The 13,498-nt window shown below is 53.2% G+C and overlaps 1 protein-coding gene across 3 annotated transcripts in view; it reads right to left on the bottom strand.

Moving 5' to 3' along the window:
• Positions 1–823: 823 nt before the first annotated feature.
• IRF8 (interferon regulatory factor 8) overlaps positions 824–13,498 on the bottom strand; it is a 53,367-nt gene continuing 40,692 nt past the window's right edge. For all 3 annotated transcript variants that reach the window (XM_073226966.1, XM_073226965.1, XM_036993804.2), the window contains exons 4-9: positions 11,683–11,771; positions 10,155–10,260; positions 9,472–9,519; positions 4,529–4,915; positions 3,632–3,747; positions 824–3,061 (exon numbers count right to left, since the gene is read on the bottom strand). In XM_073226966.1, coding sequence (XP_073083067.1) covers positions 2,885–3,061; positions 3,632–3,747; positions 4,529–4,915; positions 9,472–9,519; positions 10,155–10,260; positions 11,683–11,771 — 923 coding nt within the window. In that variant the 3' untranslated portion in view covers positions 824–2,884. The remainder of the gene's footprint in view (positions 3,062–3,631; positions 3,748–4,528; positions 4,916–9,471; positions 9,520–10,154; positions 10,261–11,682; positions 11,772–13,498) is intronic.

The following is a 13,498-nucleotide window of genomic DNA, read 5'->3' as shown; positions in this document are numbered from 1 at the left end:
CAGCGTGCGGGAATTAGCATGACTCACTGAGAAGATTTCTAAGAAAGTCACCCAGCTGCTGCCTTTCCCAGGTCCCAGCAGGCCAGCAGGCTTCAGCAAGGCAGCAAGAGCCCCCACAAAGCTCTCGGGCTGACGCCAGGGCCCCCGGTCAGTCACACATGGACGTGTGCTCAGCTTCCTCATCTGTAAGCTGGGATGAAGAACAGCCTCCGTCCCACCGGGCACGTCTGAGGCTGGACAGAGAATGTGCACGGCCTTGGACACAGACTGTGTTGGGTAACACCCCTCTGCCTGGGTTGGCCGGAGTCTCTGCCTCCCTGCAATTGACCGATTTGTCCTGGGTGGCTGAACAGACATGCCCCATGACACAATCGCCATGATTGCCGAACTGGGTCCCCGCATGCCCGCTGTAGCCCTAGGACCTAGCACAATGAGCTTGTACGTAAACGGGAGGATCACATCCAACCCAGCCCTGGGGGTGGGTCCCTTGCAAATGACTTCGAGCAGCTTCTAAGGTAGCACTGTCCAGGCTGCCTGCTTTCTCCCCACACCTGCATGCTCATCAGTCAGCTCACAGAAACCTAAACCGGTCCTCACATTCGATAAAGACAGTGTTTTTACATGGGCCCCAGGAAGTTCTGTCACCTGCGAGCCTCCAGACCCATTTGCTATTGTCTGGGGATAAGGAAAATACAAGCAAACAAAACTCCGTAAAATCACAGCCTGGAATTTTTTTTCATTCCCTCTTTAGAGAACCTAGAATCTGGTGAAAATGATGAACTATTCAACAATGACTTTAAAAAAACAAAAAACGGAGCACACATCAGCTTTAAAAAAGGGCACTTTATTTTCATAAAGAATTAAAGAGATCAATATACTTTTTAAAGGATACAAAAATAAATATTCATTCGGCATTATTAAAGATGTGTGCTTTAACATTCATTTGAGCAGAGAGTAAAGCCTATTGTTATCTGACATTTCAGAAAACAGGTCTGGTATCCTCAGAAATGTAATGCTGGCTTCTGTTGGCCAAAGAGGAAAAAAACACCTTTACTGGAGTTTTCCTATATTCTCATGTGAACTCAGGCACACCTGAAGGGCCTGGGATCATTAAGCCCTGCTGCACGCGGTGCCTACATCGCCTTCACGGAAGGAGCCATGGGAAAGTGAGCAGGCACTCTTTGGCTTTTCCACTGTAAATCAGAGACTCACCACCCTGACTTCTGCCACTTCCAAAATGAGGTTGACAGATGAGGCTCCTTCCTGCTGTTTGATATTCTGAGTCAGGGATGGTGGTGACCCAGACTGGGTTATCTTCCCAGGGAGAGTGGAAGGGAGGCAAACAGACCACCCCCACCCCTGACACCCCACCCCCAGGCATGTGCCTGACTCAGTCAGGTCTGTCAACAAGCCGCACCGGCGTGAAGGGGGCGCCTGCAGACCTGACACAGACTGGGGGCAGCCATGCAGTGTGCAGAATGCCCAGGTGGGTAAGAGGCACCCCATCTACGAAAACACTTTGTTTAGAAAAAATGTTCAGGTGCATTTTAATCACAGAAGGGCCTTTAAGGTGGCATGAAGACACAGTGCCCTGCATGGAGGGTCACCCCCGAGCCCAGCCATCGCTCCCAGTCTTCAGCCTTAGCTTCTGATGAGCACCGTGATTTAAGGCTAACATTTGGACAGGTTTGGGCAGTAATTCTTCCAGGGCTAACCGTGGGCCTTCTCCTTTGGAATCCCCTATGTGACTCAACTGAAGAGTGGATTTGGTGAGGAGTGGGGACCTTGGACCTTGAGGAGGACCAGGGTTGGGGAGAGGCACTCCCCCTGCAAGGCCCACCCCACGGCCAGGGCAGCGATGAGAAGCTGTCCCATCCCACCCACAACCCCAGCCCAGTCCAGCCAGGCCACACGCTCAACACTGCCGGCTGATGAACAGCCTGAGGAATCTAAGCCTGAACCTAACGCACAATCAGAATGCTTATTCAATCCTCAGCTGCTTTTGAACTTGTGATTTCTATTCTGCCCAGTTTGTAAAAGGAAAAAAGAATTGATTCAGAGCCGTTTACAAAAGGACAATTGAAAGTACAGATATTTTTTAAACAGGTCAAAGCCATTTAGAAAGAAGAATAGAGAACAGTATCTGGGATGATTTAATTACAGAAATGAAAAAATAAATTTAGCCCTAAGCTTCCTGGCAACGAAGGCCCAAAGGGAAGATTTTCACTGTCTGAAGGTGACAACACAGCAGTTCACCTGCTGATAGAACCACTTTCCTGGCACCAAATTCTAGGAAGAACACATATTCTTCTGATCAGCCACGAGCTTTGCTTTCACTTATTGAAAGGAGGCTGGTATCTAAACATTTTTCAATCTTATTAAAATGCTTAAATTGAAAAGGTAGTTCACAATGAAGCAAGCATATGAAACCGTGAACCTACAGCTCTAACAAAAAATAAAGACAAAAGGCAGCCTGGTTCTGACAAGTGGATCTTACACTCCAGAGCTCTTGACCGGAAGCAGCTACTTGCTAGTAAAACTGAATGCCAGGCCTTTGGAAATATCAATTAACCCAAAACGCTGAAAGAATCTAGCAACTAATGGCAATTGGGAAAAAATTCCTGAAATAAATGTTTTAATCACAGGTTGTAGTCACAGCACCCAGACCAGCTCAGGGTGTGCTTCGGCATTTGTATCTCAGCACCAGAACTGGGACACCACCGGGCTTTCAGCGCCGCGTCCTCAGAGAACGCCCTTACTAAATTAAGAGCAGAGGACAGCGTCCACCCCAGGTCAGAGGGATCCATACCCTTAAATAATTACGACAGTAATTGTAATAACGAAATGCAGGACCTAGGCGGGGGGGAGTGCCCCAGAGAGGGACTTAAACTGTGATCTGCTGGTTTTCTCTGAAAAAGGGTCTCTGGTGTGAGGCACAAATATCTGGAAACATTCGGAAGACCTGGTCTGGCTGGGGCTCCTCGGGAGCCTGCAGCACGGAGGCGGCACCACAGCTCTTCCCGGCTTCTTCCACCAGCTGCCGGACGTAGAGCTGCTCGATCTGGAAAGAAGGCACCCAAGGTCAGAGACAGAGGCGGGCAATGAGGTGGGACTTGCTCTGACCCTAGCCAGATTCTCAGCTGGGTGCCTTCAGAGCTGTCGTTCAGAACCTCCACGAGTCCCAGATGAATGAACCCGGAAGAGGCTGATGCAAAGAAAGAGCAAGTGGTATTCCTGCAAAAACTCCTATGTGTACTTTCCCGATGTTGTCCCAACCTCGCTAGCCAGTGTCCAGAATTCCATTATTAGAGTTTCATTCCTTTGCCTAGAGGTGAACAAGGGTCACTCAGACCTAAAGGCAATTTAACAGGTAGAATCTTTCTGAAAAGGAGGTTTCAATTTTCAAAAGAAGTCAGGGGGACGAGGGGACAACAGATTGTGAGAGTCCTGGAACATGAGAAGATGGTTCAGAGATGGAACCTTCCCACAATGGAAGGTCTCGCGCAGCCTGCTCTGTCCACAGGTGGAGAACCCCCATCCTTGCTACCTGTCCTCCAGCCCAAGCATAAAGTGAGTCCTGACATGTGGGCCGAGAGATACGGCCCCAAGCCCTGAGGCTGCCTGCTTTTACCTGCACGAGAATGAGCTTGGAGCGCAAGGGGGTCATGTCCGGAAACTCTTCTCCAAAGCACAGCACCACCCTGCTGTCGGGAAGCCGACTCTGGTGGTTGTAAAACTGCTGCAGCTCTGGAAAGACATACAGGGTGGGGAGGTCAACTCCTGGCCCAACCACTTCTCCACCAGATGGACCCTCGGTGCCTTCACATGCAAGTGCACACATGCCACCTCGCCCACCTTCCCAGGGCCCCTTCTCCAGGAAGCCCCCATGAGTTCTCAGGCAGGGGAGCAGGAGACAGTTGACATCAGCCCCAAGCCAGCACTGTTACAGGGAGAGGAGCAGAGAGCTGTAGGCCCGGAGGAGGGAGCCGCACACAGCAATGCAGGAGGCCAGACTGACTGACCTCAGATGGCCTGACCTGTCGGGGGGCGGGCAGGATGGGATCCTGATCACAGGCAGCACACAACGTTAACAGCTCACGGCCACACTGCCATGTGCAGGTGCTGTCCTGAGGGCTCCACGCTCAAGGTCAATGTGTCTCAAGACATGCACGCTAATCTCCAGGGACCTGGCCAGGACCCAGGTTCTGACTCTGCAGGCCTGGGATGGGCCTGAGACTCTGCAATTCTAACCAGCACCCGGGGCATGAGGACACTTCACAAGGGAGATGCAAGGTGCTGAGTTCCTTAAACTCCTCCCACAGCCACGTAGGGAAGGTACTGTGTCTGCAGCCCCCATTCCACATTCAGGGAAGTCGAGGCCAGAGAGACACCCCAGAATCACTCAGGGAGAAAGTGCTGGGCAGGGTCACATGCAGGGGGCGCCCCTGCTCCTCCACGGGCCACCCCTCCACCCGCAGGTGTGGGGCACGGGGGAGGGGCGCGACCTTTAGGCTTCGGAACCACAGACCTCTGAAGAACTGGCTGGTGTCGAAGACCTTGACCACCTCGTCGCGCTCCAGCTTGTTGGGTCTGTCCTTACACAGCACGGCGTTGCCGCTGCAGAACACGCGGCCCTGGCACAGCCTCTTGACGAGCACGCCCTGCCGGCTGCTCTGCAGCAGCACGCCGCGCTCCAGGTGCCCGAACAGCTTCCGGGTCACCTGCCTCTGCCGCTCGCTGGGGATGGCGTCGGCCGGCGGGAAGCGCACCAGCTCCAGGCCCTCGGGCCCGTAGAGCTTGGCACCAGGCGGGCCCGGCTGGCTCAGCGACAGGCGGCAGCCCTCAGGGCAGGTGGTGGTGGTCTGGCCCACCAGCTTGCCCCCGTAGTAGAAGCTGATGACCATCTGGGAGAAGGCTGTGGGGAAGAGGGGGACGGGTCAGGGGCTGCAGAGAAGGGGTCCCTGTCGTTCCTATGCAAGTGCCCAGAGCCCCTCTTCCTCCTAAACAGTGCAGGGTAACTTTCTGTGGACCTGGGGTTTCTTTCACATGCTGGGGAAGTTCACGCACTCCTTCTAGAAACTGTTTTTAAAAGCATGAATAAATACACGGACTTACTAAGGATACCAATGATTCAAAACTAAAAGACAGCGTTGGAGGCATAGTGGTGAGCAAAGCTGCCTTCCAAAACTAAAAGACTAGTATGGTCCTTTTCGTAGTTCTGGGAAGGTCTAGTGACTGCTGTAAGGTACAGGCCACGCTGAGGGTGAATGACGCTGTGACAATTAAATTTCTCAGGAAAATAGCTCCATCTCACAGACACCACTGAAAGCCTGTTATACAGTGTCATACAATAAACACATATAATGTTATACCATATATATGTATATGCTTTATATACTATATAAAAGTGTGGCCTGTTGCTCACATTCATACTGGAAGGAAATGCTAGATTTGAATTCCACGTTCATGAAAATGAGGCTGGAATCTTTTTTTGACAAATTCAGTCCCTCTGGGTTCCCAGAATTTCAAACAAAGAAATCTCCCTGAAACCCTTCATCCAAACCTGTTCTCAGAAAAGAGTCTGAAAAACACTCAAGTTAAGGCAACATTCCCCAAAATGTGCTGCACGTGAGATGACAGTGGGACACACAGCATTAAATGGGGGAAAAGATGATTCTACTTTCTGTATTCTCTCAATCTCTCATCTCGAGAAAAAAAGCCCCAGCCAGTGCCCATGGATCCTTAGCACCTAACCTGGCGACCTCTCCTTTCAACAAAGGGGTGGGGGAACTTGGGCTCTGAGCCAGTGACAGTCTAGCTAGAACTTCTGAACAGTAGGTTTCGCTGGACCTGCTTTGACCCCTGACCACCTACTTACAGCAAGTGGCACTGGGTGTCCTTGCAGGCAGTGAGGGATGGTCCCCATTTAAACAAACAAGTTTTAAAAAATGAGAGTTAGAGAGCAACAGGATGTTAATAATAATAGTATAATTAACAAGCAGTCCTCAGATATGAAATCTGATTGCAAAGGTGGGGCTCAAGTGACTAAAGTTTGGGAACCTCTAAACTAAGGTAGGAAAGAACACAACAGCTAAATTCAGGGAGGAATCAGCATTTAGGGCCCCAGACCAGTCCAGGGGTGCCTCCTGAACTGCCCAACTCCATGGAGCCCCCTGGAGTTGTGCAGTGCACAGCCTGCACAACCATCAGGGGCGGCCCTGTGGGTGGCCACCTACCTCACCTGAGTTAACGCTGCTGTGCACTCCTAATTCCTTAGGGCCTCCCACTGGGCTTGGCTCAACAAGCATTCAGTCAAATAGCCAGACTCCACACTGCTGCTCACAGGCTCCATTTTCTCCCACGTCAGAGTTAAATGGCTTTCTAGAATCATGCAGCGCTGGGAGGCAGAGCTGAGGGGCTCCTGTCCAGTTCATGTACTTGACACTTGGGGAAAGCGAGGCCCACATGGGGGTTTCCCAGCAGGCAGGCAACAGCGCTGGCTTCCGACCCCGTGTCACTATTCCCCATCCACCATCCTCCCCACCATGCCAAGGTCGTGAAGTCTGCATGCCTGGTGACTTGACACCATCCACTTCCTTGGCTCGGAAACAATTCTGAACTTTGTCCCAAATGAATGAAACACCCCAGTTGCCTGTGTCGCCACCATGCCCCTTTGCCCCGTCACGGCCGAGGCTTTATCTCGCACAGCGCCTCTCAGCCGCGTGAACTGGCTGCTCCAGAGAGAGCGGCAGGCGCGGTATTCCAGCGATGCCCAGATGGGGCTGTCCTAGTGACCCCACTGCCAAGACACTGGCCTGGATGGAGGCTTAGACAAGGCATGAGCTGGGTGGGCCTGGGCGAGCACACACCGCACCCTGCAGGTGGGCACTGGAGACCCACAGGGGACACACCAAGGTCCCAGGTGACCCGGCTCAGCCTTCCTGCGCTTCTAAGGGCCCCTGTGTGACCCGTCATGTGCCCCCCCGACTCACCCACCTGCTGGGAGCTGGGCCAACTGCAGCGGCTGCACGGCAAAGGTGCCAGGAGCAGAGCCTGGAGCCGCCTGCCACCGCACAGTCCCAGCTGTATGGCCTGGGCCTGGGGCAGATGACTTTACCTCTGTGCTTCCATTTCCCCATCAGCAAAATGGAGCTAGTAATAGCAGCCACCTCGCTGGGTGCCTGGGAGGCCTAACCTATTTGTGCTTAGTGCATTAGAAGCACCATATAAGCCATAATTAAATAAACTGGAGAACAGGACAAAAGATGGGCCACATGGATGAGGCTCCTGAAGTTATAAATCCTAGTCTCTGGTCTACATGGCACACACACGTGCTGAGCCCAGTGCTGTGGGCCTGTGAGCACATTTAATCCTCATGCTAACCGCAGAAAGTAGAAACCAGTCATCATTACACCCATTTTCCAGGTAGGGAAACTGAGGCAGACAGGTCAAGTGCTTGTCCTGCTGGCACAATGCTGAGGCGGGGAGACTGGCTTCACTCCCTCCCTGCCGGCTGGCTCCACATCTGCGTTCTTAAGCACCAGGCCCTGCTGTCAGCATTCAAGCGCGGTCCTTCCCCCAGTCACTGCAGACACACACTGCCAAGAACACACACCAGCGGCATGGGCGAGCCTGCATCTACCCCCGTGGCGGGATGCACTCCACGTGGATCTGATGCCAACGTTTTATATGGGAAGGTTTCACATAAAATCCAGACCTCTGGTTTCTCTAGAAAAATGGGACAGTTGAGCCTGGTGGGGTGCGTGTGTCCCCAGGGCACCCACACGGTGAACAGTCCCATGGGCACAGTGCTCCACGTGGCCCAGTCTGTGCCGCTCCTGCCCGGCTCACTCATTACTATGCCCCCACAGGGCAAAGACCTGGGGACCCCTGATATCAGCTATTTACACAGTGGGGTGTGTGTGGGGGAACTGAACAGACGTACTAAAGTCCACAGCTTCTAGAAGGGTACTTTAGAGTTGTCTTAGCAGGAGGCAATGCCTGGGAGTTGGTGCCCCCACTGTGTGCCGAGGCAGCTGTGGAACAACGGAAGACACCTCCCCCTTGGATGGCGTCCCCCCCCCCACGCTCCCCATGCCCAGCTACTCTCCTGCCCCAGAAAGCATCGGTCAGCAGACTCCCCAGACCATAGCCCAGGGCTCAGCCGGTCAAAAGCCTGGTCCCGTGACCCAGGGCCTCCCAGAGCTGGGCCTCTGGTGAACAGAGTGGCTGCCCAGTGGAAAGCAGTCCCAAGAGCAGGCTTGAAGCCAGATGCCTGCGTTCGAACCCAGCTGTGTGACCTTGGGTGAGTGATTTAACCTCTCAGCCTCAGTTTCGTCATCTGTGAAGCCGGAGTGATGACAGTGCCCAGCTCGCAGGGCTTCTGTGCAATGAATAAAAGCTCTCTGAACAGAAGCGCTGTTTTTTAATAATTTCTTGCCGGGGTGAGAATCTGCCATCACCACCCAGACACTGCCATCCCGGAGGGCCTTGGTCAGGCACTTCTCTCTGGGCCGCGTTTCCTCCTCAGCACAAGGCCGCCCATCCCCCTACACTAACGTTCTGTGGCCCGTCCTGATGAGTCAGGTTATTCACTTCTCAAGAGCACAGCAGCTGTTGGGGAAGACACCAGCTTCCTTCGCTCTCAAGACACGGCCGATGATCCAGAACATAAACTCCAGAGGCCCCTGGCAGGAGCCCAGTCCAAGCTCCAGTGTGATCGGACAACCATGGGACACCACGCCAGCAAGGGGCAGGAGCATGGACAGGACAGCCTGGGGCCTATCCGAGCTCTGCGGCCCACAGGCCGTCAGACCCAGGGCTTCTAAGCCTGTGCAGTGACAGCACCAACCTAGGAGGGACGGGAAGGGGTAAGGAGATAAGGCCACGGAGGTCTCGGCGTTGATCATGGCTCCTAGCTGGCATTCAACAATGCCAGCTGCCACTGTCACCGCCATTACGCCTTCACCATCACCATTACCATCCTCACCATCACCACCATCCTCATTAGTACCATTGTCATTATAAACTTGGGTGTGGGAGAGAGTAAAGGAAATGAGCTAGTGACAGTCGTTGATCTGTTATATCACCTAGCAGAAAGTTTTAGTAACACAACATTTAATCCTCACAACACTCCAGGGAGGTAGTTGTTATTATTGTTTCTACTTTATAGATGAGGAGTCTGAGGTCCCAAGTGGTTCAGTTACTCTGCCTGGGATCACACAAGCAAGGAAGGGCTGAACCTTGAGTGTCTGTCCCCACATTTTCTCCTCCATATTTATGCCTCTGAAGAGCTCCCTGGAGAGGCCACCGGCTTGATCCTAAATCAGACAACGGGGAGGAGGAATCGGGTTCCCGACCTCTGACACCGCGTCCTGCTCATGCATGGACCCTCACAAGCCCGCACAAGTTCCTCTCACTGTCTTAAAGAATGCCGACACACCCCACACCCAGCCCAGAGCACCTTCATACCTGCATGGTGCGCGTCGTAGGCCGTGTACCCCGTCACCAGTGGCAAGCCTGCCAGAGAAGGAGAGAAGCAGATTCAGAACCAGTCAGACCCAAATGTGTGCAGGGAACCATCCCAAACACTCCCCCTCCAGAAGTTTCTTAAAAAGCCACACATGGCGTGCTTCTGGGGCCCTGCCACAGGCTTCCGCTGAATTTGGTGTTTTTCCTTCCCAGCGCAGTGATCCGTGTTTCATAAATGCAGAAAACCAGACCTCAACCCAACCAGCACAGTTCGGGGGGAGACACTTCCTCTGCACTGTGGCATTTGGGGCCATGTGTCAGTGTGACACTGTGGGGCCACATTTCCTTCCCACACAAGGGCCTGCTCCCAAAGTATCCCTGGGCTGCACGCTGCCGTCCAGGCCTCGTCTCCAGAGGCTGGGCTCACTTTCCCGGAGGGGTCACTGCCGCACAGGGCTGTCCTCTCCAGGGCCCCTTCGTCAACACAGCCACCCCACAGCCTAGCAGCCTCTGAGGCCAGCCGGGCCAGCTGTCACCTCCCAGTCTCTGGGCTCATGCTTTCCAATAAAGGAGGGATTGAGGCAGGGCCTCGCGTGCCCCACGGGTCTGAAAGGCCAGGAGGCCCTAATCATCCCCCTTCATATGAGCTCGGCCTCCGCGGCAGTCGGCGCTCCCACCCTCACCTGCGCTGGGCTGCTGCATCCACCAGTCTGGGAGGAGCTGACTCCTGCAGGCCTCCGGCGGGGAGGGGCTCCTTTTGACCATCCCCATGTACTCGTCCACAGAGGGCTGTGCGTTCAGGGATGAGAGAGGAGGGCAGTACTGTCACTGAGCTCCCGAAGGGACTCCAGTGCTCGTGAAGAGGAACGGTTTACGCTTACCTAAAACCACACTGTCATCCTTACCTCATGAGACAAAAGGAAAGTTTTTCTTTACATCTCGAAAAGCCCAACGCAGTAAGTGCACCAGGCTTAGCAATCAACCACGTGACCGATTTACTAGCTTCTCCAGGCCCCTAGTAAGTTTACTGGCCTTTTACATGGGACTGCCTGTAACACCGAATGGCCAGTCTTCCAGCTGCCCTGACGGCCTGGAAAAGCAGGCACATTCTGCGACACCGATGAACAGTGATGCTGAACAAAACCCCACGCGTTAGCCATTTTCCCTCTAAGCCCCACATCTAGATTTTCCCTCTCACCTATTCCTCAAAGGATGTTGATAAACCCAATCAACCACTTTTCCTGCGGTCCCAGGGTGCGAACCAGCTACCTCCCTCTCTTAGCTGAGTTGGCAGAAAAGCCTTGTACAGAAAGCAGGACACTGTTGAAGTGACACGGAGGCAGGAATTCACTCAGTCTGCTGCCGGCAACCACCCGAAACTCAACAGCTGCGTCTGCAGAGAAGCCAGGCGGCTCCGCGCAAGGCACGGTCTGTTATCTGCCTTTTCTGGCAGCCTGGCTACTTCTAAGGATCCTTCTGCTGCCATGTGAGTATTAAAAAGAATGTCTATGCAGCCACACACCCTTTTGCAAGAGCTGTGCGGGATTACTTTAGCTATGCAGTGTCCACCACATAATATCCATAAAAATATAGTTAATGGCAGAATAAAAGGGCATCCGTATAGCTACAAGTGGCATTCAAAAACCTGCATGCTTTGTCTAAGGAGATCCCATAAGCCTTTACTTGTAGCCTACTGACTAGGAGTTGACATACAATTCTAACAGGCTCGGGTGCCTGGCTTTCCAACCCATCAAGGGCAGAAACCTGCAGACGAGCTGGGCCGCCCACCTAGGGGAGCTCGTACCATAATCCGTGTCGTAACAACAACCCCAAGCAGCAAGGGCGTTTCTGTCCCATTCACTTGTAGCCTCCCTAAAAAAATGGCAAGGGAATACAGGATGCGTTTAAAAGGCTGCTCTTCAAAATGTCTGAAAAATGAAAAGCTTAGAGCTTGAGGAAACTTTCCCTGCCGCGGAGCAGGCAGCTCAGCCCCAGCCATCGGGAGGAAGGGGGCCGTGCAGGGTAAAGAGGCTGACCATGCAGCGAGCCTGGCCTGCGAGGGTGGCCCACCCCTGTCCTGTCCCTGCAGGGCAGAGGCGCTGCTTCGCAGGGAGCCCAAGGCTCTGGAAGCCCCAGCAGGGCAAGAGCGTGCGGCTCCTCACCAAAAGCCACGCAGCTTCTGCAGTCGGGCTGGACCCTGGGAACACTGACCTCCTTGATCAGCTCCTCGATTTCAGAGCGGCCGCACTCCATCTCCGGAACTTCATTTGCACAGCCAGGAGTCGCCAGGCCCAGCTTGCCTGTGGAGGACCGGACACACACATGACATATGGCACAGAACCATCACGGTTGTCCTCAAGGCATGATCAGTGCCTTCTAATTGTTGAGTTGAAGGAAAGAAGTCAAGTGTCTTCATTCATTTGGAAAAGGCCTAGAAACATTTTCCCACGCTTCCTCAGTCACCTGATCAGCAGTCAAAAGACAGAAGCTGGTGGTTGTGTCCGACACGCAGAGGGCAAGGAGAGCGCTGTGGTCTCCTCCTCCTTTGCCTCGATCTAATTCACATCAGATGCACTTTACATCAGGCGCCCAACACCCTATAGAGGTTAAATTTACGAACTGGAGCATCTGAAGACACTCAAAGATTTCCCGGCAAAATGCGTTTGCAGGCTGGAGTCATTTTTTAAAGTTAATTGGCAGGAAATCTCTTTTTGTGCTTCCAAACACACACGTGTGCATCTGTACACACACCATGCACATTCCCAGCACACCATGAGACTCGCCTTCCTCAGGAAGCACTGAAGGCAGGTGCCTGGCTCACACAAGCACTCCAGGCCAGCTCACTTCTCCCCCGCACCTCTTCCCCGGCCAGGGACTTGCCTGAGTCGGTCACTGTGAGATGTGTCACCACCAGCAAACACTTGTCTGGAATTTGCTAGTTCCAATGAGCTATAGAATGGATCCGTCTGGACTGAATTTTTATTCCATTTTGATAGATTCAAGAATTCACCTAGAAGCTGTTGATGGGGGAAGTAGGGCAGGTGGGCACCCCCTCCAGCATAGCTTGCAAACCGCTGAAGGACACAGCAGCATGGGTCCAGTAAGACATTATGCAAATGCCATGTTTCTGTGCCCCCTGAGGACCTGCTGTTTCTTCTTTAACAGCCACCCTGCAGGTGATGCTGGCTGCACCCTGATCTATAAACAAGTGAGGGTCACCTGTCAGTTCAAGCTTGGCTGGTCCTGGAGGTGGGGAAACTTCTCTATTCCTTCAAACCACAGTTCACTTTGTGATAAAGAAAAATTATCCAAAACTGGGAAATAAGGCAAAAAGACCTGAGCTTGGCCCTTCGAAGCCCTCCCAGAATATTATCTAGGAGGCCTCCCCAAGGGCCATCTGCCTGTCCAGGGGAAGGTCATTTTGCTGGACTTACTGGTAACCGTGGATTAGGGTTCAGACTTAGTAAATTCACTGTGACTCTCCAGACAATCAGGCTACAGATGACCAGTAGGCCAGAAAACCCCCAGACTCTGTTGTGCTGCCCGGTCAAACGGTAACCAGACTGCTGCATCTCGGGGGCCCTCTCTGACTCACAGCCTGCCTCTCTGAGAAGGATTTGGAGGCCAGCACTGAGCTCAGTACGTGCTGACTGAGGAGTGATTGAGTGACCGGAGCACGGAAGCAGGCCTGGCGTCTGAGGCTCTCCCTGCTTTAATCTCCTCACAGAGGCTTCCTTGGGATCTTAGAGCTGGAAGGAACTCTGGGAATCCCAGAGTTCCCAAACAACGATCAGGACCGAACAGTGCCGTTGCCTGCAAATTCATTCAATAACTGTACCCTCAATCCTTATCATCATCCCTTCTTTTTCCACCTTATTTTCCCCCAGCCATCTCTGTGGGGTGCTAAAAAACAAAAGGAATTCCTCGTCCACACTGTCAGGGGATCCTTGCTCCTGTGTAGCCCCATCACTGAGCCCAGGCAGGTCGCACGACGCACTCCTGGTCCACGCAGCGAGCAGGAGAGTCG

The sequence above is a fragment of the Manis javanica genome, chromosome 17 (assembly GCF_040802235.1).
Source record: "Manis javanica isolate MJ-LG chromosome 17, MJ_LKY, whole genome shotgun sequence".
Classification (NCBI taxonomy): domain Eukaryota; kingdom Metazoa; phylum Chordata; class Mammalia; order Pholidota; family Manidae; genus Manis; species Manis javanica.
This window is presented reverse-complemented; position numbering and strand designations above follow the sequence as displayed.